Source organism: Pipra filicauda, unplaced genomic scaffold (assembly GCF_003945595.2).
Source record: "Pipra filicauda isolate LSUMZ 115617 unplaced genomic scaffold, ASM394559v2 scaffold116_size3395265_pilon, whole genome shotgun sequence".
Classification (NCBI taxonomy): domain Eukaryota; kingdom Metazoa; phylum Chordata; class Aves; order Passeriformes; family Pipridae; genus Pipra; species Pipra filicauda.
The window spans coordinates 742,695-765,053 of record NW_024103618.1 but is presented as its reverse complement, the minus strand read 5'-3'; the positions used below and the strand labels follow the sequence as shown (position 1 = coordinate 765,053).

Below are 22,359 nucleotides of genomic sequence, written 5' to 3'. Positions count from 1 at the left end.
CATTAACTTGCATTTATGATTGCCTTGTTTACACTGGATGTTAAGCTCACTGCACTGTAGCTTTCAACTGAGGACTCGCTAACAATAGAAATATATCTTCAAGTACACAAAGACATGTTCTAACCAAACCTTCATGCCAAGGGAATTCTTTAAGTCTTGAATTGGTCTTTTGGTGGAGCAGTTACATATCCTGTGGTTTAATATATTAAAACTTATGATTTCTCTGGAGCTGAGTATAGCTAGGCTGTACTAATGGCAAACTTATACACTTCAACAAGTTTAAAATACACAGGGTGGTACATTAAAAAAGTTTTGATTTTTTTTCTCCCCCAATGTGATTTCCCAGCATCGTGATGATTTCCTGACAACAGCAACTTTAGAAGTAGTAAAACAGGAAGCAGCTTGATATTGTTATGGCAACAGCTAAAACTTTACAAGAAAAAAACCAAACCAACACAGCATTGTTTGTCTATACACACCTTTCAATTATTTTTATAACCTTTTTGCCATGTGGTTCCTGTTCTTTCATATGTAGACTTGCAATGCAAAAATAAAACATTTTTTAAGTATTAAAAATATGAAAACAGTGAAATACAATGAAAACTATACAATGAAAATTCAGTCAAGTGAACTTTAATTTCATAATAATCTACAAGTATCTGTACGTTTTAAGTACGCAGTCCTTTCAGTTCATCTTCCCAGATATACTTAATTTACACCATTAAAAGTCAAGTACGTCCCCTCTCACAGTGATAAATCATGTATTAGCTCACTATGTTCCTGTCTGCAAAAAGCTGAGAGAATGATCATGTCGCTGATCTCTACTTGTCAGTTTCTCTCTTTAGAACACGTATAAAGGCATCTCTTGGTACTTCCACATTGCCAATTTTTCTCATCAACCTCTTGCCTTCTGCCTGCCTCTTTAAAAGCTTCATTCTTCTTGTAATGTCTCCACCATACTGTGAAAAGGAAAAATATTTTAGTAAGCTTAAACGACAAATGCAGCTACAGTACACTTCAGCAACACTAAATTCAAGGGCTTAAAAAAAGCCAGGAAGGTTGGTTATATTAAGACAAAAGATTATTTTATACTCCAAATAGTTATGCCTAAAGAACACTCATTAAAAACAAGGGAGCAAGGTAAGCATGTTCATTTGGAACCTTCACCTGAAGGTTGAATTCTGTTACCTAAATATACACAAGTCACATAAGCCTGGCTGACACTAGACAATACATCAGATCCATATCCCCTTGGAACAGCAGCAGAATGCCAGCTCAGGCACACTGAGGCATCTTGACTAGCACTAGGTGCTTTTATCTAGGAAAATAAACTAAACCCTTGTACAACACTGAACAAACACCATCCCACACACGTGCATAGCAGAAGAATTCTGTTAGAGTTGTGAGAAAGGGACACTTGGTCAATAATTTCCAACATTTGCTTCAGAGAACTAAATATAAGCTAAGAGGTATCACATTTTTCCTCTAGCTTTGTTGAGTCTTGTCAACAGCCAACTATTCAATATTTAAAAGCTTTATTACGAAGCACATTTATACTTTATCATCTGAAAAACAATTTAGGAAATGTGAAGTTACACATATGCTTGTGTACACACATACATTTACTCTGTCTTCAACTAGTAGAACATGGTGAGTTCACTCAAGCATGTAACTTTGAAAAAGCCATTACTTTTTCTGATCCCTTCTTACTGCCAGTTGCAGCTAGACACTGTAAGAGTTGAATTTTAAAATAAAAGCTTAAAAGTATCTGTTAAAATTCCACGGATACTTAGGAGTGCAAGCAGAACAAGTCTTTGCTGGGTTTCTAGGAAAACATGGGCCTATCATCTTAGCAGGTTTACAAATGTCAGAAACATTTAAAAAAAAAAGAAAAAAAAATACCTACACATTTTGCCACAACGTTTTTCCTGTAAGCTTTCAGCCTGTAAAATGAAATAACATATATACCTTTAACGCATTAGAACATCTATATATGAAGCTAAATACTGAGTTGTCAAAATGCTAATTGTTTTTCTACTAGTTTTGTAAGATGCATCGGCATCATAACATTGTCATGTTTTGTATACAAGAGATGAAGTTTTAAGCAGAAGATGCAATTCACAGTTCTTAATTCTAGAAATACCCCATAGGCTGTATAATGTGTACATAAAAAAATTACAATCTTGCCTTTTTATCTAGGACTTCTGCTATAGCTCATAGGAAGTGTTACATCCATGTGTGTATAGATATAAACACAAATTCTTACAGCGCCTTGGCTTAAATTCCTACCTATAATCATTTTACCACAATTTAAATCCTATTTAAACAGCAACAGAAAAATGTGACAAGAAACACAGCATCAAGGAAACTGTTCTAAAGAAGTGCATGCTGCTTAAGAAAAAGTTGTTGTTCAGCTTGCAACATATTTCCTTTGGAACAGCAAAAATCAGTTCTTTTTTTGCCGACTCTCCCATAGATTTAACTATTCCACAACTAGCTAATTTTTTTCAGTAGGAAGAAACTTTTTCCACTGCCAAAGAGGAAATGGACACACAGGTGTTGGACATTATGCTTTATCCACTAAGTGCAATGCTGACCACAAGCAATTTAAAATAAGAAATACATTTTCTTTGTATAATTATAATTCAAAGTCTTTAATCACAGTCACAGCCCAAATTTGGTTTAGTTTTTTTTTCCTTTTCTTCAAGATATCTGGTAGCATATTCAAGAAAAATACAACTTTGAACTAAAATCAAAGTACTGTAATGTATAAAACTTGGTGAGACATTAAAAATCTGTACTTTACATAGCTTAAATTATGGAGGGGAAAAAAGGGAACAGATGGTCTTCACTTACGTTTCTCTTGCAATGATTTTCTTGCCAATAGCAGCCTGGATGGCTATTTCAAACAACTGTCTAGGTATAGCCTCTTTTAAACGTTCACACAGGAGTTTACCAGTGGCATATGCCTTATCACTGAAAAAGGAAGTCAACCAGTGTTTTCAGAAAGAGTGATGCAACATCAAAAATATGTCCATAGACGAAACTGTTTGATAAAAGGATTTCAGTATAAGTTTTCCTCTTTTTAGCTCAAAAGATAAGGTAATCAGATCATAATTTTGCATCTAAGGAGTGATCTCTGTATGTCACCTGTTTCATACTAACAGCTGATAAGACTGCATTAACAGCAGGCCTTAAAATATTTATAATAAACATCCTGATTATCCATCACACTGAAGCCATTTTGAATACTGTTACAGCTTCAAATGAAATTTTAAACTAGGTCAAGGAGAATTTTCATTGATTGTAGGCCCAAAAGGTCAAAATATCTACATATTACAGAAATACTTTAAAAGATCTGGCTTTATATAACAACAAAAATAATCATGTACTCTTGTCATCTGCTAATAAAAATTATCCAACTATATTCAGCATCTGCAGGTGCTACAGATTCTGGAAAGAGAAAAAAACAAAAAGATCTAAAGAAGCTACTAACATACTTTCATAAGCCATTGGAAAGAAATGGGTCTCTGTTCCCTCTAAAAATATCCTTATTTAGCAGACATTTTTTACCAACATACAGCTGAAATCAGTTTTACATATTTTCAGGTAGCAACAATGTGACTTCTTACTACCTGTACAGAGCAAACGATTTAAGCATGAAGTACTTAAGTAACGTTCATTAAGCATTACACTTTTAGGAGATACAGATATTTATTTTTATAATTAGAACAAATAATTGCTAGCTTAATACTAGCTTACAGTAATCTCTGTAAATGTAATTCAGCATAATGCTTTATATATAGACAGATGCAATTTTTACAGTGGGAAGACTGAGAATACCTGCAGCAGGAGCAGAATGAATGCTGACTACAAGTTAAAAAAACAGTCATTAGCAATCTAAAGCTAAAAGAAAGACTATCAGTTTTAGTGAGTGAAACAGTTCAGAGGTGCAAGTTACATTGATCAAGAAATACATGTTAAATAACTAACTTTTGCAAAGTGAGCCGCTCCACTTTGCATCTTTTCAGAGTAAGAGATGCAGGTAGATTGCTACTTAATGTGTTTTTCATAAATATGCAGTGTTTAACAATCTTATGCAACAGAGTTATATCACTCCAGCCCCATAACCCATCTGAACAAGGCAAGGGTTTCCTTTTCCTTTGTCAACCTTCTGGAGTTACAGAATTCCAAAGATTTCAATATTGCGCTTATGTAAAAAAATATGAAAATATACCAGTATTTAGTAACTATAAATTAGTATTTTGAGAATGCAAAAACAAACAACCCACAAAAAGTTGATCTCGGGATTACTGAAAAGGGATTGATCTCGAGATTACTGGAAAGGGATGCTGAAGTTACAGAAGGGAACCTTGTAAAAACTGTCAGAAGAGGCTGGGAATGGGAAAGGCATTATCCTCACCCGTAATTCGTGAGACAGTCGTGGAAATTGAATCATTTTATCAAAAAAATTTCTGAGGTAATTGCATCCAGTAAATATTTACGTTTTCCTGGTACTAAGGCTGGAGACAAGATAACAACAAACTTCTATAGAACAGGAATTATTAGGAGAATAAAACCAACTTTCTTTCAGTATGAAGTACCATAAATGATTCATCTGGCATCTCCTTGACTGGTCTGCACTTAAAATTTTTCCAGCCCCTTAGAAGACTGGCATTATGCATTTTCCTTCACCTCTGTGCCCTACATTTGCCACAAAAAATATGATATCCAGCACTTAAACTGAGAAAGAGAAGTAGAAATTGCTTTTAATTATGGTATGTATTCCCTAATTTTCATATTACAAAATGCCTCTCTTTTTCAGTGGTGATGAAAGTGGTGATGTGGTGAATCCTCGATGCTCATACATATTTGTCTTATATAAGAGTAATACCTACACCTGGAATCACTTGGAATCATACATTTGTTTAGGTCAGGAAAGTCCCTTAAGATCATCAAGTCCTATTAATAGACAATGTTTTCATTGAAGTTAATAGGAAGTCTTATTTCTTTGGCATAAAGAATCTAGTCAACCTACTTGTGTATGATAGTAGACAGTTCTTCAACTGGATTTCCATTTAGAAGAATATCCATTTTGATTAGGTCTGCTGCTTGGTATCCTGCATCTTCATAATCAAAACTAAAAAAAAGACAGTGCAGAAGTTAGTGATGATATTGTAAAATTATATTCTGTGTTCTTTGTTCCATAAATTTTAAATTATAGACACAATTCTTAATAAAACATTTGAACTTTTTAGTAAAATTGGAGTACAGTTTTTAGTAGTCTCTCAGTATAGCTCTCCAGTGCAAAACCAGACTAGAAACATACTGCACATAATGTCCTCTCCAATGCAGCAGAAGATGTCATCCTGACTTCCAGGATATCCTTCCAATCTACTACGCAAGATAAATCAAGCAGAAATCAACATGCTTAATACAGTTTATTTTAAAGGGTTTATTCAAACACTTATTTTCTATCAGGTGGAGGCTTCTTCAAGCTCCAAAAAACAGAACCCTCCAACACAGCTTCTGAACAGTACATGTCCTGAATAACAAAGGAATCATACACTAATCCTGGACTGCTTTCTTTTCATCCTCTCATTTATTCTGACAACTAAGTTTTCCACTTAATTGCCAAACTCTCCTTTGGTAGGTATGAGACTTGCTGTCTGTGTGGCAGTTTGCAAAAATTCTTAAAATGCAAGAGTTACAGAGGTAATGTATGCAAGATATAGATAGATCGACAGATAGATCGATCTTGTGTGTAAGTATAAATGTGGAGGATCACCAATACCAATATAATTTGGTCAAATCTGAAATATCAGAACAGAAAGGGGAAAAATCTTTTGAGATTATTTCAAAGTTCTTCTGTCGTAGTTGGCTTAATAAATCATAGTCATGTGAACATATTTATATAACAGAAGAATGATAAACAAGCTATATTGAGTTGTCAACTAGGAATTAAAAAAATAAGATAATGCGACATTGTTTGCAATCATGTCTGAATCAAAGGAAAATTCAAAATCTTCAACCCCTTGTTTCTTCTACCCTGCCACTCCACTTTTGCTTATGCTTCTACTGCAAATATTACAAACCTGGGCAAAACATGTCTTACTGACATTTATAAGGCATATTTAAGAAAATACACACTCAAAGCAAATTCAGTCCTTCAATAAAATTCATTTTTATGTTTAGAAAATGAAGAATGTAATTAGGCATACCAGTTCCTACTGTGTAATATATCTTACTAATATCTTGACATACTAGGTTTGTGAGAGCTATTGCACTTCCTTGGGCACAAGGCCGTGTGCCATGCAACATTTTCCCTTCCATTAAACTCACAAAGGCTCTTCACAAACATCTGAGTGTTGTACTGGCCTCTGAATTCATAGAAGCCACACACAACAGAAAATTTTGTCTCAAAATACAGATTATTTACTTTTTTCCCATAATAAAGCACATATGTAAAGTAAGTATTGTTTAAGTATCTCATGGTGTTTTTACTAGCTTTAAATACCCAATTTGGTTATTTTCTCTTTTCCACCAAGAGACAGGTAATACAATAAGTAGTACAGTTTCAGTGATTCCTCTCACAGAAAATGCCCTGTGTCACTTCAGACAAGTAAGCACCACCTAACTCATATAGATGAGCCAGTGCCACTCCAGAGGTGCACTTGAAAAATACACACATGACCAAAGACAGTGATTATTAGGTAGTGATGCACTTTTGATGTTTTCCATACTTATTTCCATCCATTTTCACAATGAACCTAATCCACTAAAGGTGAAGAGAGACAGATTTTCCATCGTAAAGGAATATTCTTCACTCATGCCCTTCCGTATCTGTTCCTCAGATCTTTTTTCACCACACCCCCCTTGAGGGAGGAAGGGGGAACAGGGGAGGTAGTTACCTTGCATAGCCAGAAGACAGAGACTTAAGAGCATCATAAAAATCCAACACAATTTCATTCAGAGGAAAGAGGTATTTTAGCATAACCCTGTTTTCATCAATGTACAACATATCCTTTTGGACTGCCCTGCGATCCTAGACAAATAAAAATTGTTTCAGTTCCCCTTGAAAGAAATTTTCTACAAAAAAATATAAAGCAAATTAAAATTAACAGCTATCCAGCTACAAAAGAGATTTCCTGTATGGCAAGCCCCAAAGTAACCGTATTGGTAGTTCACTGAAGTCCCAGGACAAATGGCAGCATTGTAATAAATGACGTGGTTGTAACTTATCTGGACACATGATTCAAGCCTATCCCCTCTAAATGCTGAACTGCTGAAATTCTTAACAACTTCTGCTTCCTGCTGCCTTTTAAATGTATAATTATTTGTCCATAAAGTCTCACGGAAATTAGATTTTCACACAAACTGGAGTATTACACAGTTGGGCTTGCAGGCTCATCTTTTTTCCTCCCAGGAGGGTGTTCTTAAAGTTACTTTAGGAATTCTTTTTAATAGATTTTATTCTTCACTGTACTGACATACAAGTATTGTACTGTTTTGTATTACGTATTCTGCAATGTTAAAAGCTAAGAAAAATATTGTGAAAAAATAATATAAAGACAATATGCATGGTAGTTAAAACATTTTCAATTAAACATATTCCAAATATACTTGGAGAAATGTGTTTGGCCATCACTATTGTAAATTTACTTCAGTGAAGTACTGAAAAAAATACATGAGTGCACAGTAAAGTGTTGACAGAAGTTGTATTTTCTTCCATATACTTCTAAAAAAACAGTACATCTTATTCCCCTGCTGCAGATTCCATTCTTTCAGGAAACAGAACAAGATATGAGTTAGTCTAGTACAGACCAAGCACTGTATTGTCTGAGCTTCATCACTAATTTTCAATATATGCATTCTGTAGTTCAGAATGTTACAAACAATAGGTTAGAAATAATTTTTTCTTTCAAAAGTAATTAATAACTACTGTCAAAGATACTATTTAAGTACTAATATCTATTATCATACTATCTAGTATCTTCACTTTAAGTATGAGGTAAAGAGCTTAAAAATGCAAAAGACAAAACTAAAACTATGTACCAACCTGACACAAAGCAATAATTTTCCCAATATATTCATGAGGTGTTACGATAGTACCAAGAATAGTTGGCTCCAAATACTCTGATACTGAAAGTTTATCAGGAAACTGAGCAGGGTTGATAATAGTAATCTCATCTCTTCCATACTCCTAAAAAGAAACAAGTAAACCAGATAGCATAATTTTACAAGTAGCAAAGGAGACAAATACAGCATTGAAAAAATGCTAAAAAATGTTTCAATTGCTTGAAAACGTTTGTGCATTCTGCAACCCAAGTTTAAAACTAGAACAATTTCAGAAGAGATTTCTACATCACATATAGAAATCCCTTATCAGCATATCTTTAAATATTATTATACAGAAATATTACAGGATTTACTTTTTACTTGGGAAATGAAATACAAAAAGCCTTTCTATCCATCTTTCCACATCTCTCTCTCACCTATAAAGTGAGGATCTTACTTCATCCTTATCCTCTAAGTTACTAAGACCCTGCCACCCTACAATAGCATTACAAGCTCTTCCTAAAAACATTCATGTTTTTTGCCTGATAAAGCCTGGAAGATTATTTCACCTGTTTTTAATACAGACCACTCAGTATGTACTTAGAAGAATACAGCAAGATATGTGTCCTATATTCCCATTTTCAGGGACAAGTGTAAGACATAAAAAGAGTGCTTGAAGTGGATGGAGGAGGAATAGTTAACATCCTTAAAAAAAAAAAATTTAAAAAAGTTGTAAGTTAAATACTGGTGTTTCTAATATTTCCTATGAAATACAGTGCTAGTTTACATTTAAACACAGACTGTAGGTGTTTATTATAGGAGGCTTCTCATCTGCTATTTATATAAATTTGTAATGAATTTAACATACCTTTATCAACTTTGCTGAGGAAAGAACAGCTTTATATGGAACTGTTGGTGCAGTCAAAATAACAGACATATTATACTCTTGTTCCAAACGTTGATTAAAAACCTCCATGTGTAGAAGACCAAGGAAACCCAATCTGGAAAATAAATAACCTGTTGGTAAAAGTATTTGTATATCTCCTAGAATTTCAGTGGATTTTTTTCACCCTCCAACATATTTACACTGATAGTGTGGCAATATCAAGCATCGCAAACAACCTCCAAAGGACCAAAATAATCCTAAAGTTGAATACTGTGTGTCTTGGAGGAAAAAAAAAAAATCAATCACAACAAATTTCACTCTGTGCAAACAGAGGATGTAAGAAAATTAAATGCTTTTTATCTTTAGCTATCATTAATTTGAATCAAAGCTCCTAATTTTGAATTCATTTTAATTGTCTTCAATTGACTTAAACCTGCATTCTCAATTTATGAACAGTTCCAAAAATTAAAGCAATATAAAAGCCTCACCTCCATCCAGCTCCTAAGGCAAGACTACTGTCACGATGAACAGTTACACTGGAGTCATTCAATGTCAGCCTTTCCAAAGCACTTTTGAGATTATTATATTCTGTTTGATCTACAGGATACATTCCTGTCAAAATATATTAGATAGAAGCGATGTGATAGAGAGCTTTATCTAGAGTGTACTTAGCTTCCAAATATGCCTCTGACAGTGAACACAGTAATAAAATCAGAAATAGCTTAGTTTGTGTTCCAGTTGTTTTTAAACATGAAAAAAAATAAAAGGATTCTTTTTCCTCATAAAAATTAATCAAAACATAATAATAAAGTTTTAGATTACCTCAGAATTAACACTTAAAGCATAATGGTAGGATCACTGTACTCATCTAATCCTTCACAGTTGTGGAAGATGCCCAATTGAGTATAACCACTGTTTTACAGGGCTGCAGTGTAAACATATAGCTTAAGCATGCATGAAAAAGTGGACAGATTTCACTGAGATGTTTCTTCAAAGGTAAGACTGAATGGAAAATAAAACGTGTCATTTGAAAGTTGCAAATGTTTCTATATTTTTTGAAATAAATAAAAACAGCTGTTTGTATAATTACTGCATAAAATAGGTTCTACTTTATCACTTTTCACATCACTGTATCTTCAGAAAATGTAGATTACTCTACACCAAGAAGCAACACATGTGCCCACAAAAACATTATTTAGAAGATTACACTTTTCTACATTCACTGACTGACTGCCTAATCTCAATGAGACAGTTCAAGTGAGTTTTTACGCATTGCTTCACAAGTCTCAAAAATGATATACAGAATTTATTTCCTTCTAAAGCCACCTTCTGTAGCATTTGTATTAGTACAATAATTATGGAAACCTGATTATCAATATGAAGAATTCCCCCCAAATTACTTTTTTTTTATTCTTCTAGGTCTCAATCCTTCTTTTCCAGCTATTAAGAGTTTACTGGAATTAGAAACAATAATCATGGCAAAAAATACACGTTAGTCTTGTACTCATATAAAACCAGTCAGCAACTATTATTAATCCTGTCTGTTAAGTTACAGGGAAAATTACACAAAGCTACATAAATGACACACTTCTCTGCTGAAATTCTAATCCTCACAACTCTTAATACACACGTATTCTTTTAAAAGCTCTAACAGCTCTCTTACTCTTGTAATTGGGAAAGAAAAGTAATTCCACTTTATACTGGTTTACTCCTCACCTGCAAAAACCATTGGCTTCGCTGACTTAAAGCCAGGCAAAGGCTCCACTGGCTGTTTATACAAAAAGAGTGTGTCTCCTATTTGGGCTTCTGTTACTTCTTTCATTCCAGCAATCAGGTAGCCCACCTGTCCTGCATATCTAAATAAAATTGGTGTTATATAGGCATGCTTCTTGGCATTAGTAGTATTTCCAATATTTTCCTACTTGATTTAGCCCAGACAGAAATTCAAATAAGTCATCCCACTAAAAGCCCATATCCATAGTCCAGAAGCCAGATTTCAGTTGTTTCACCTCAAAGTTGTGAACTGCCTCAAGCACTTCTATTTTTGTTACAGCTGAACAGTACATTTATGGTCCTGGATTTTGAATTCTGTATTATTCCCAGTTTAAAAGATGGAGCTAGACCCTTGAGAAGCTCCTTCTAAGACACAGAAGCCAGAACAGTTCCCAGATGTCAACACAGCAAGTTTCATATACCAAGAGGAAGAAACAAGACAAACACCTTCCATCAGCACATAATGCTAACTGGAGGGGAACCCATGGTAGATACCAAGTAAAATACCCAGTAAAATAGTGGTTTTGGCTAGGATGGAGGTAACTATCTTCAGAGCAGCCCTGTATGATGATGTGTTTGGGATTTGTGACTAAACAGTCTTGATAACATAACAAGAACTATTACTGAACACTGCTTGCACAGCATGAAGGCCCTCTATGTTTCTCACTTTGCCCCTCCCCAAGCAAATGGGGTGGGAAAGAGACTAGGAGGTGACAGAGCCAGGACAGCAGACCCAAACTGGTCAAAGAGATATTCCATGACATATAACCTCATGCTTCACAATAAAAAAGAAGCAAATGGGTGATTGGGTGCGTAGTTGCTGGCTGGGCTCAACCCGCCAGACACAGTAATGTAGTCTCACTGAGAATCCCCCAATTGCAATTAACACATATTTGGATGCAAACTGGTAAAACTTCTCCACTAATTCTAAGTACCTGGTTTTCTTCCCACTGCTGCCATGAGAAGCCAGTTTCTGGAAGCTGTTGTATTCATGGATTTTAAGTTTTCCACCCTTAACATATGCTGCAGCAATAACTAAGATGAAGCCCCATTCCCTTCCACTCTCAAGCAAGGCAGTTCCTAGAAATAAATTGGACAGCTGAATATCAAATGCTAGTCTTAAAAAAAGTAGCTGTCCAGATGTTCCATGTATATCTAATTAACATTGTAAGGCTTATTAGGAAACTGTGATCTGCATTTGTATGGTATTTGTAGTAGTTTTATACTTAATATGCATCTGATTTAAAGAAAATACGGATGACAGAATGGCTTCCTCCCCCAGTAGTGCCCAAAAAGCAGTCCCCAAAATCTTCTGCCTCAGCATGCCCAAAATGAAAAAGATTGACACTGAGCATTAAATTACAAATAATAATTATAAAAAAATACCACCAAAGAACAAAAAAAAAAAACCCCTAAACATCTCCCAGCTTTTATCACTCAACGCAAAAATCAAACAGAAAATGAAGGATTTTGTAGCTTACACCAACTTGTGATTTGTTCCACTGTAAGAAGATTTTACTTACAGCTTATGTGTTGGCTGTTCATCTGGAGTCAGAATTCCGACTTCGCTGACTTCGTATCTTTTCTTTGTGTGTGCAGACACAATTTTATTCCCTTTTGCAATCTCCCCACCAAAGAGCGCAACATTAGCTACGACGCCTCGGTAGTGGTCAAAGGTGGAGTCAAACACTAAGGCTTTCAATGGATCAGCAGTATTACACTGGGGTCTGTCACAAAAAACAAACAAACAAAACAAACAAACAACAATAAAAACAATTTAAAAAACCCCAATATATTATGCATTGTGTTTTCATTCAATACTGAGTGAGCAAGCACACCCACCCCCAAAACTTCCATAGAATCATAGTATACCAGGTTGTAAGGGATCTCAACGATCACCTGGTCCAACCCTTCTTGGTAAAAGCATGGTCTAGACAAGATGGCCCAGCACCCTGTCCAGACGAATCTTGAGAATGTTCAATACTGGGGAATCTTCCTCACTTTTCTGGGAAGATTATTCTAATGGCTGATTGTGAAACATTTTCCTCCTGTGTTCAACTGAAATCTCCTCAGGACTAACTTATACCCATTAACCCTCATCTTTTCCATGTGACTCCTAGTAAAAACGGAGTCTCCATCCTCTTTGTAGCCACCATTTAAATACCAGAATATGGCAATAAGGTCTCCCCTAAGCCTTCTTTTCTCAAGGCTGAACAAGCCCAGTTCTCACAGCCTTTTCTCACAGGGCTGGCTGCCCAGTCCTTTGATCATCTTTGTGGCCCTTCTGTAGACCCTCTCTTACCATTATTACTTAATAGCAGGAAAAAACGAATGAAAAGCAATATGCTGACTGAAACTGTTAGCAGCTTTATCATCAAGTTCTCACAAGTCTATTTTAAAGGTCGGGTTCAGGATATGAAACTCTAAACACAACAGATTTAAATTACCTTTATCATTTTAACAATGTAATGTTCAAAAGTGATAACAGCACATACCTGCAAACACTTCATGGAAGCTATAAAAAGTCACAAAAGTATCACCTTTAGTGGCTCATCTCTCATCTTTCACTTCAGGCTGAATTAATTTTCCTATCCCACTTCTTAAGAATAAAGAATTCTTCTCTGCTGATATTCACACATTCATTTTTTTAAAGGCATCTCAAATCTGAAATGTCACTTTTTCTCATTTGAAATTTGAAATTGACTTAACCAGCTCAAGCATTAGATTACTCTCACATTTCTCTATAAAGTATTTTCTTTAAATCAGATGCATATTAAGTATAAAACTACTACCAATACCATACAAATGCAGATCACGGTTTCCTAATAAGCCTTACAATGTTAATTAGATATACAATTAAATAGAGACTTACGGTGGGATCTTCTCAATGACCTTTTGAAGAACTTTTTCAACATTTGTTCCTTTTTTAGCAGAAATCTAAAACAAATCCAACAGTTTTGTAAGACACAACTTACACTCATTCAATATCTATTAAATAGTGTCACGTTTACTTAGACAGTTTTAGTGGCCATAGATAATACTACCCATAAAAGCAGTCAGAAGGACACTTTAGAATGCTATTACTATGAAACATTTCTTTTCTCATAGATTATACTCTTAAATGTTTTCTCTTGTGAATAGCAATTATTGTTATGATAGAAATGAAAACAATTTATAGACTGACAATGAGAAAGTTTTAAATCTCTGATGCTATTCATCAAAACATACTAGAATTTTTAACTGAAAAGTATTTTCTCCACCCTTTTACAGGAGACAAACTTTAAATAAATTCATCTGTCAGAAAAAGACATGCAGACAGATGGCACCCTTTCGATTTACTACATGTACATGTTCTTTCACTAGCTACAAAGCAGATACTGTTATACCATCAGCCATGTTATAAAACTTAAGAGATTTTACCCTTATGCATTCATCTGTAGGGATATCAAACAGCTTCTCAATTTGTTTTTCAACTCTTTCAGGGTCTGCATTCTTCAAGTCAATCTGAAAAAACCAAACTGCTAAATATATAAGCAATCACTCTTTCACCTGATCCAGCACTTTTTTTCAGAAGTACAACAAGAAACTTTTATGTATTTATGAGTAAATAATGTCTGTCTTCAAGAAATGACCAAGATTAATTTCAGAAAGTCTGCCTTCCTTGACTTTAGGAAGGATCCTCCCTGTAACTAGTCTATTTTTGGCTTGTTTCATTAGGTAAAACATGCTGTCCAAGAGTTGGTAAAAATCTTTAGTTTACAAAGTAATTTGAAATCATTAAGTGCTATCTACACTGTTTACAGAGCCAAACATTAAGTACAACATACATCTACAAAAAGCAATTAACATAAGCTGAGCAGTAACTAATCTTGTGATTCCAATAATACAGGCCTCAAAATTGTATAAAACATAACTCCTGGATTTCATTTAAAACTACAACTCACTTTTTAAACATGGAGTTTCTGCTCATTTAGCCTCCTTAGTATCAATGGACTTTTAACTCCATCAATTCCAACAGTAAACCTGACACTGCCAAGTCCGCCACTACGCCATGTGTTTAAGTGCTACGTTTTTTAAATACCTACATGTATTTTATGAAATTAAAACTTAGCATCCAAGCAATTACTGTAAAATGTTAAGCAGACAACAAATACAGAAAATTCTTATTACATTGTAGTAGTATTATATATATTATAAATATTATAACAATTTTTTTCATTATATACTTAATTGTATACTTTCATTATATACTATTTCGGGATACATTTCTTATCAGTCTTCTAGACACTCAAACAACCCAACTATTTAAGAGGAAAGTCTAAAACCTTTATTACCTTATTTATGACAGGAATTATTGAAAGCTGTGCTTCAAAAGCAAGATAGAAGTTTGCCACTGTCTGAGCCTGAATACCCTAGAAAATAAGCATTATAAAAGTTTAACACGGAAACTTCCTGAGTTTTGGTGAGTGTTTGTTTTGGCCTACTAAACAATTTCGGATTAGTTCACTATTCTATCCACTTTTTTATTTCTGAGATGGAAAATAAGTAAAAGGTGATTGATTATACACAATTGCTGAGAAAAAAAAACAACTTTCTTAATTATAATTTTTCATAATCTGAATAGAAGTAGACAAACTAATAATACCGTATGTGTGACCACTTCCACAGAATTATTATAGATAACATAACATACATTATGCACATATTTTTGTGTATGTTATGATCTTGGCTATTCAGAAATAAATAACAGGTATCTCAAAGAACACATTTTTTGTTCTCAACAAACTATTTACAAATGGACTCTGACAAAGGAAAAGGGATGTTTATCATTGTGATAAGACTCTAATTACACCACGCATCAGGAACATATCTTCAACTTACCTTACAGTTACTTTCATAAAAGAAAACAAATGATAGAGTTTATACCTCATATTTCTTTCATAAGGATAGCAAAACAGCTCTGATTAGAAGAAAAGGATCCCTTCCAGATCCAAGTACCAGACCAGGGAAACAAAAAGACAGAAATGCTAATGAATGAGAATATAAAGCAATATTATCACAACTGGATCAGAGAGGGCAGAAGTGGGGATGGGGGGAAGAGAAGGAGTTAAAAAATATCTACTTGTTGTCTTTCCTTTGTTCAGAACAGATCAAATGGAAGATTACTTATGTAGGGATATTCATTATGGATATATGGGCCTAACTTTTTAGGCAATATAAAGAAGCAATAAAGAATGCTTATTAAAAAAATGTAATTAGTAAGTTGAGTTTGTAAGCATTCTGCCTGAAAGACAAATACAGAACACCAAATAATCACATAATATTTAAATGTGACATTAAAAAAATTAAATATAAAAACATCAACACATGTAGGGAACATATTTATTACTGAAGCTTCCTTAAAGAGTCCACTTGCCCATCAAGCTAAGAAGGAGCAAGTGTTCATAATCATTGATAGGTAGGTAGGTAGTTGGGCTTGGATTTTTTCATAAAACGTGGGAAACACTAGCATTCATTTGACCCTTGTACAATACAATCATAAATACACCACAGAGAAAATTCTCACAAACTATTTCATTGATAATGTGCCCATATTTAAAATCACAATTCCATAATCCTCATAATCTAGTCTGTTAACTGAAGGTACTCAAATGGGTGTTAGTACAATAGCTAGAAGTTCTCCAGACTGCCATTTGCTGAGTTCATACTCTCCACAAAACAGGATCTGTATTCTTCACTAATCCTGTGCTATTACTGCTATGTCATGGATCTGTGGTATGTCTCTAGATTTTTTCTAAACTCCCACTGCTCTTCTTCTGCAACATAATACTTCTATGGAGATAAATGAAGGGCAAAAACAGTGGTGAAAAAATTAAAAAAAAAAACCAAAAAAACACGACTAATCTTCTCTGTAGCTTATTTAAGGAAATATTGAAATTCTAAATAAGAAACAAGAATTAAGAACTCTACCTCATTTGCATCCACTACCAGTATGACACCCTGACAGGCAGACAGTGACCGTGATACTTCATAGCTGAAATCTACGTGGCCCTGTGGAGGAAACAAATGTTTACAATTTCAGGTATTTCTAGAGTCTTTTGCAAAGCCTTCTGTACTGTGTTTTCATTTGTATGTGTTTTCATTTGTATATGTTTTCATATATACGTTCACATTTTGGAAAAAGAAAAGAGGAACTGAATAAACACAAAAAGCCAGAAATCTCCTGCTTTTAAATATAAAGACATTTAGCTTTGTGTGATTTCAACACTCTTTATATTTAACTTACTGGCGTGTCAATAAGATTTAAGAGGTAGTTTATGCCTTCATGATTGTAGAAGAGAGATGCAGATTGTGCTTTGACTGTAATTCCTCTTTCACGTTCCACTTGCAGTTTATCTAGCACTTGTTTATTATGGTCAGTTTTGGAAATTGTTCCTACAAAAATGAAAGAAAAAAAAGCTTTGTTACCTTATTTACTACATTAGCTCTCAAAATAAACGCCATTAACCAAGAAAACTCAAGACTTGCAGCTGCAAATGAAGCTTTTCCATGTGATTAAGCTAAACTAAGATTTTTAATCAAAAATAAAACTATGCTTCACTCCTTACATTTGATAAACAAATTTTATGTATTAAGTTATATAAAATACTGTGCTGAATAAGCAGGATACACAAGATTATCCAAGTCTAAATCAGAGATTAGGAAGCAAAAATTCCATTCAGTGCTAAATAATTTTTATATTTAAGTAAACTTGACCTCCCATCACTGAAGAGCAGCTCCATGGCCCACAGTTCCAACCAGCACCAATCTCAAGTGCAAGAACAGCTTTATCATAGAGACTGACAGACCTGAATTCAAAATTCCATTCTATCACAGGCATCAGGTAAAAATAGGAGGTAATAACAAAAAAATAACTTTGATCAAAAGCTTCTCTCCCAGATTTTGTTCACCCTTTAAATGAGAAAAGCAAGACTCTTCCAGAGTATTTCTGAGCAGCTAATTTAAGCTCTGCTCTGAAATTAGTATCCTCTTCAGAGATAGAGCAATTGCTTTACAGCCTACTTTAGAGAACCCTCTAAGGCAACCTCTGTCTACCTCTTCCAAGGAAAGTCTAGTTTCAGAGTCAGTTGTGAAGATCCCTTAGCACTTCTTTCCTCACTTTTCTTTTAAACGGGGCATTTTCCTTATCCTCAACAACAACATAGCAATAAAACCACTGAAGTCCAAGAAGCACTCTGGTGAAGTCAAAAATAAATGACTCTGAAGATTAATGTAACACAAATTCACCGACACTCAGAGTGAACAAAAAAAGCAAGTCTGTGCATGAGCTGAGAATCCCCGGGATTTACATTCAGTTACTGGCAGCTATTGTACGCACTGAATCTAAATCAACATAGGGCTGCATCACCATATGGTCTAGTAAACACGGCGGTAGTGGATGAAGTATTGGACTTGGTGATCTTGGAGGCCCTTTCCAACCCAGCTGATTCTATGATTTCTAAAACTTACAATTCAGCATCATATCAGCTGCGGTATCAGTGAACTCCAGCAGCATGGAAGGCAGTTAAGAATGGTTTGCTCACAACAGGACACATCATTACTTTCATCTAAGTATAAGCAGCTGAAGTCCCTCACAGTCCACCCCTACCACTGGCAGTAAACATGACAAACTTGCTGTGTACTGATTTAATGGATGACAGGAGTAAAATCTTGAACAAGGAAGTACACTCCTTTTCAGTCTCTTTCCAAAATACGTACTTCCTTGAGTGAATTACACACTTCCTTACCCCTGCATGTAGGCAGATCTCAATCACAAAGTCCATCATATGTGTAACACTACACAACTGAGAGCCTAAAAGCATAAGTAACCTGGCATTAGAAGAAAGATATTAGAAATTTTAGTAACTATCAAAGATATAGAAACTTAGACATCACCTTCCATATCAAGAAAAGGTAGTATAAAATAAGAACACCTACCTGTAATTTCCAACAATCTGTCTGCTAGTGTACTTTTGCCATGATCTACGTGAGCTATAATACTGAAGTTTCTAATGCTTTCAACCGGATATATTGACATATCTAATTTTTCCTGAAAAACAGAAATTTCTTTTCATAAATCATGATTACAGTCTCTATGTACAATATGACCTGGCCTTTAAAAAACTTCTTTTCTCTAGAGTAGGCACAGGTTGAATAGAGATACAAAAACTTGTCACCATTGTTTAAAATGCTTCAGTCATACAAATGAATTTATCACTTTGAATAATCAGAAAGTGTGCGAAAGAACACGTGTACATGTTCTCATGTACATAGGGATCTGATTCCCTCACTTATGCTAGTTAGTCCCCAGGCGCAGTCTTTTTCTAGAGTTGGTGGATTTCATGGGTGGGTGGTCACGACTCTGTGGTCGTGATCTCCCCTTACCAGAATTATCTTTCACCCAGCACACTTGCTGAGTTGGCTTTATTAGCTTCTTCCTTATCTTGGGAGTTCTGCCGAATGTCCGTGTGGCCCGCAAACTCGCCCCTAGGTCTGAGACCATTGAAGCATGTCAAGCCCTAAACCTCAACAAGGCAATTCTACTAACAACACCTGGACATCAACACGGCGTGCCTGGAAAGGCCGCCTGCCACACGCAGGCCCTCCGCAGGACAACTTCGGGCAGGCGAAACCGCGTCCCCGACCCATCTCTCCCTCCTCCCCTCCGTCCCTGCGGACGCACCTTGCCGCGGGAGCTGTACCGCCGCCGGCCCGCCGCGGGCAGCCGGGCCGCAAGGCAGAACGGGGTGGCGGCGGGGCAGGGGCTCCGCAGCCGCGCCCACCACGCCGCTGTCCTGCCGGCGAGGGCCATCGCGCTCGGGGCCGGGCTTGCCCCCTCACAGCCCCACGGCGGGACCGCGCCGCGGCACAGACGGGGCGGCGGGAACAGAGGCGGCCACAACAGAGGCGGCCGCAGCGCTACGCGCCGGAAGCGCCCCCAGCGGGAGCGGGAGCGGAAGCGGTCGGAGCTCCAACACCTCCCCACGCACGTCCGGGGCAGGGCGGGACTTCTTTAATGGCATTGCAGAGGGATTCGTTTGGTTGAGCGTCTGCCACTTTGGCAGCATGTGGCTGTTCCACGACAATTGCAGGGGTAGCTAAATTGCACATTCACACTGGCAGCACACGTTGTTCACGATGTGTAACAAAATGTCCGCACAAAATTGCATAGTCACAAAAATACTCAAAAAACCATAATTCGAACCAAATAGCATGACTAAAGGTTGTATTTGCACTCCATATCTACTCCTTAGAGAATCAAGACTTGTATTTGCACTCCATGCCCACTAAGCTGGCTGAATAAAGCCAGGATCCAAGGAGCTGTGTTGGAGTAGTTACTGAATGAGCTCATGTGCTGCATCTTCATGCCAGAACTTGTTCTTGTCCTGTTGGCATGGAGTGAACATTTACAGAGTGAGTGCTGGTCTATCCAGAGAAAGAGCAGTTCCTAATGCAAAGCTATTTGCAGGTGCATGTATTTTAGAGTTCTGAAATAAATGAAGAAAAGCAGGAATGGAACTGCATTTCCAGAATGACTCCTAGTTATATGAACAAAATTATTACATGTACTGTTAACTTGAAGTTCAGATTGATGGTCAGATTGATGTTCAGATTGAAGTTCAGATTGATGGTCAGATCCTGGCTTCAGATTGAAGCCAGGATAGAGCACAAAAATTGCGTTCATCTGTCTTTAGCTTCACTTTTCAGCTTGGATAATATATGAAGCGAATATTAAGATTTTTGATCAATTTGCTCTGAGTTCTGTAGAGCTGTAGAACATACTACTATTATGCAAAAATGTAGAGTTCAGCAGAATAATAAATATTAAACTATATATGGGACAGCAAGCCAGTAGAAGAAAGATGAATTTTCAAGTGATCCATTTATATGTAAAAAATGTGATGGATGGATGTACACCTTTCCTGAACTTCAAAAGCCATTAGTTTTAATGAAGATAAAGTAAATGTACCTGTCTCTAGCTATATTGACTAACATTGAAGCCAGCCATATAAATGGTAAATTCAAATATTAACAGATTAATGACTAACGAGGCAAAACCAAAATATAAGCATGAATTTCTTGTCTGATTCCCAAGTGTCTTATTACAGCTACACACAAATGCAGTGTTAAATGTCCTACCAATAATTATTTAAGTTGAAGAAAAAATGTGATTGTCATAATTGCAAATCAATCAGTGTTACATGTTATTTCCTGGATTGTGTTCAATAGAAACAAATATATTCCCTAGCTGACACAGTATGATAGCCTGAGTTTTAACAGTTGTATGTTTTCCCCTAAAGCGACAAAATCGCAAAATTAAGTATTTACCCGGTGAGGTATCAGTCATCTACTAAATTTCCATAAGTGTGACAATCACACAGGATGAAATAGTGTACTGTAATGCTGTAATGCATTGAATAATACAAAAGGTAAAGAAGCATTCTTTGATAGTAAAATATGAGCTGATAAAATGCAACTAAGATTTCTTAGTACTATATATATACATGTATATATATATATGTGCATGCAGAAGGCCAAGCAGATCTGTAATCAGTGGTATCTATGAAACACAGCAGAGAATGCACCACTTACTACTCACTCAGCAGTCCACCTCCTTTGGAAGCAATCTTTGGTAGTACCATGAGACTGTGGAAATGTAGAAATAAAAACAGAACATTATTCCCTGGCAGTAGTGAAGGGAGTAAAAAAAAACAACAACAACAAAAAGAGAAAGAGTACTTTATTTCAATGGTTAGGATTTCTGTAGCAGAAGCTGGCTAAATGAACTCACAGATTTCTATTCTCCACAAGTAGTTACTGTGCAAATGAAATAGCCGTGACAAAAGCCTTTCTTGTCACTTCCTTGCCAGCAGGTGCTAAAAGGGAATTACTTCTTTAAAGATAACGTTGGCAGAAATTTCTTCTGTCTGTAAAATCTGTTCTCCTAAGCCAAATTCAAAGACTTTATATTGCACACTAATTAACTGAATTGAAAGGGCAAAGTTTACCCAAAAAAACCCACTAGACCAACACAAAAGAACTGAACAAAACAAAACAAAACAAACAAGCAAACAAAACCAAAACCAACAAACAAACAAAAACAAAAACCCAAGGCTAATGAATTTCAGCCTTGGAAGTCCTAAACTAAACAATTACCAGACAGGTCACTAACACTTGTCTTCTAAATCCATGTCTGTTTGTCAGAGTGAGGTGCCTGGACAGACACTTGAATTAACTAACCTGGGAAGCCAGTTTTTTAACCAGATTAGTCACCCAGTATTCCTTAGGGTATTTATTTCAGTTTGACAGGTCCTTGTTGTTTTGGGAGGACAAAAACTAGCAAATCCTTTTCCTTCATCTCTTCCTTTCTTTTGTCATCAAAAAATGTCATGTGCAATGTCCACACTTGTCATTGTATCTGCTCTAGACCTTTGTTAACAAAAGTTATGATGGACAAAGGGACAGCAGTGACTGAAGTTAATATTTTGCCTCTTGAGGCAAATTTCCATTTTGGAATCTTTTCTTGACACTTATATAAGACCACAGACCTCGAGCTACAAACTCATTGAAGGTGTTTTACTTTAAAAATATACAAGGCTCCA

At 35.8% G+C, this 22,359-nt stretch overlaps 1 protein-coding gene across 2 annotated transcripts; it reads right to left on the bottom strand.

Annotated features, from left to right (window-relative positions):
- Positions 1-617: 617 nt before the first annotated feature.
- Positions 618-19,666, bottom strand: GUF1 (GTP binding elongation factor GUF1). 2 transcript variants are annotated; one of them, XM_027717698.2, is made up of 17 exons: positions 19,440-19,666; positions 18,695-18,806; positions 17,004-17,152; positions 16,688-16,768; positions 15,052-15,129; positions 14,138-14,221; positions 13,590-13,654; positions 12,241-12,444; positions 10,661-10,800; positions 9,433-9,556; positions 8,927-9,059; positions 8,060-8,203; positions 6,912-7,045; positions 5,039-5,140; positions 2,857-2,976; positions 1,907-1,943; positions 618-959 (listed from the first exon to the last, which is right to left on the bottom strand). In XM_027717698.2, the coding sequence occupies exons 1-17, from the start codon at positions 19,566-19,568 to the stop codon at positions 822-824; spliced, it is 1,974 nt and encodes a 657-aa protein (XP_027573499.1). In that variant the 5' UTR covers positions 19,569-19,666; the 3' UTR covers positions 618-821. The 2 variants fall into 2 exon arrangements, with proteins under 2 accessions (XP_027573499.1, XP_027573500.2); XM_027717699.2 differs by lacking the exons at positions 12,241-12,444; positions 13,590-13,654; positions 14,138-14,221; ... (3 more) ...; positions 18,695-18,806; positions 19,440-19,666 and adding an exon at positions 11,653-11,778.
- Between the last annotated feature and the right edge of the window lie 2,693 nt (positions 19,667-22,359).

Bases quoted from the DNA above. Each gene is read 5' to 3' on its own strand.
- GUF1 (XM_027717698.2), bottom strand. From the start codon at position 19,568: ATGGCCCTCGCCGGCAGGACAGCGGCGTGGTGGGCGCGGCTGCGGAGC. The intron at 13,655-14,137 runs GTAAAATCTCTT...GATTTGTTTTAG, and splicing joins CTACAGATGAATGCATAAGG to ATTTCTGCTAAAAAAGGAAC. The intron at 9,060-9,432 runs GTGAGGCTTTTA...TTTATTTTCCAG, and splicing joins GCCTTAGGAGCTGGATGGAG to ATTGGGTTTCCTTGGTCTTC.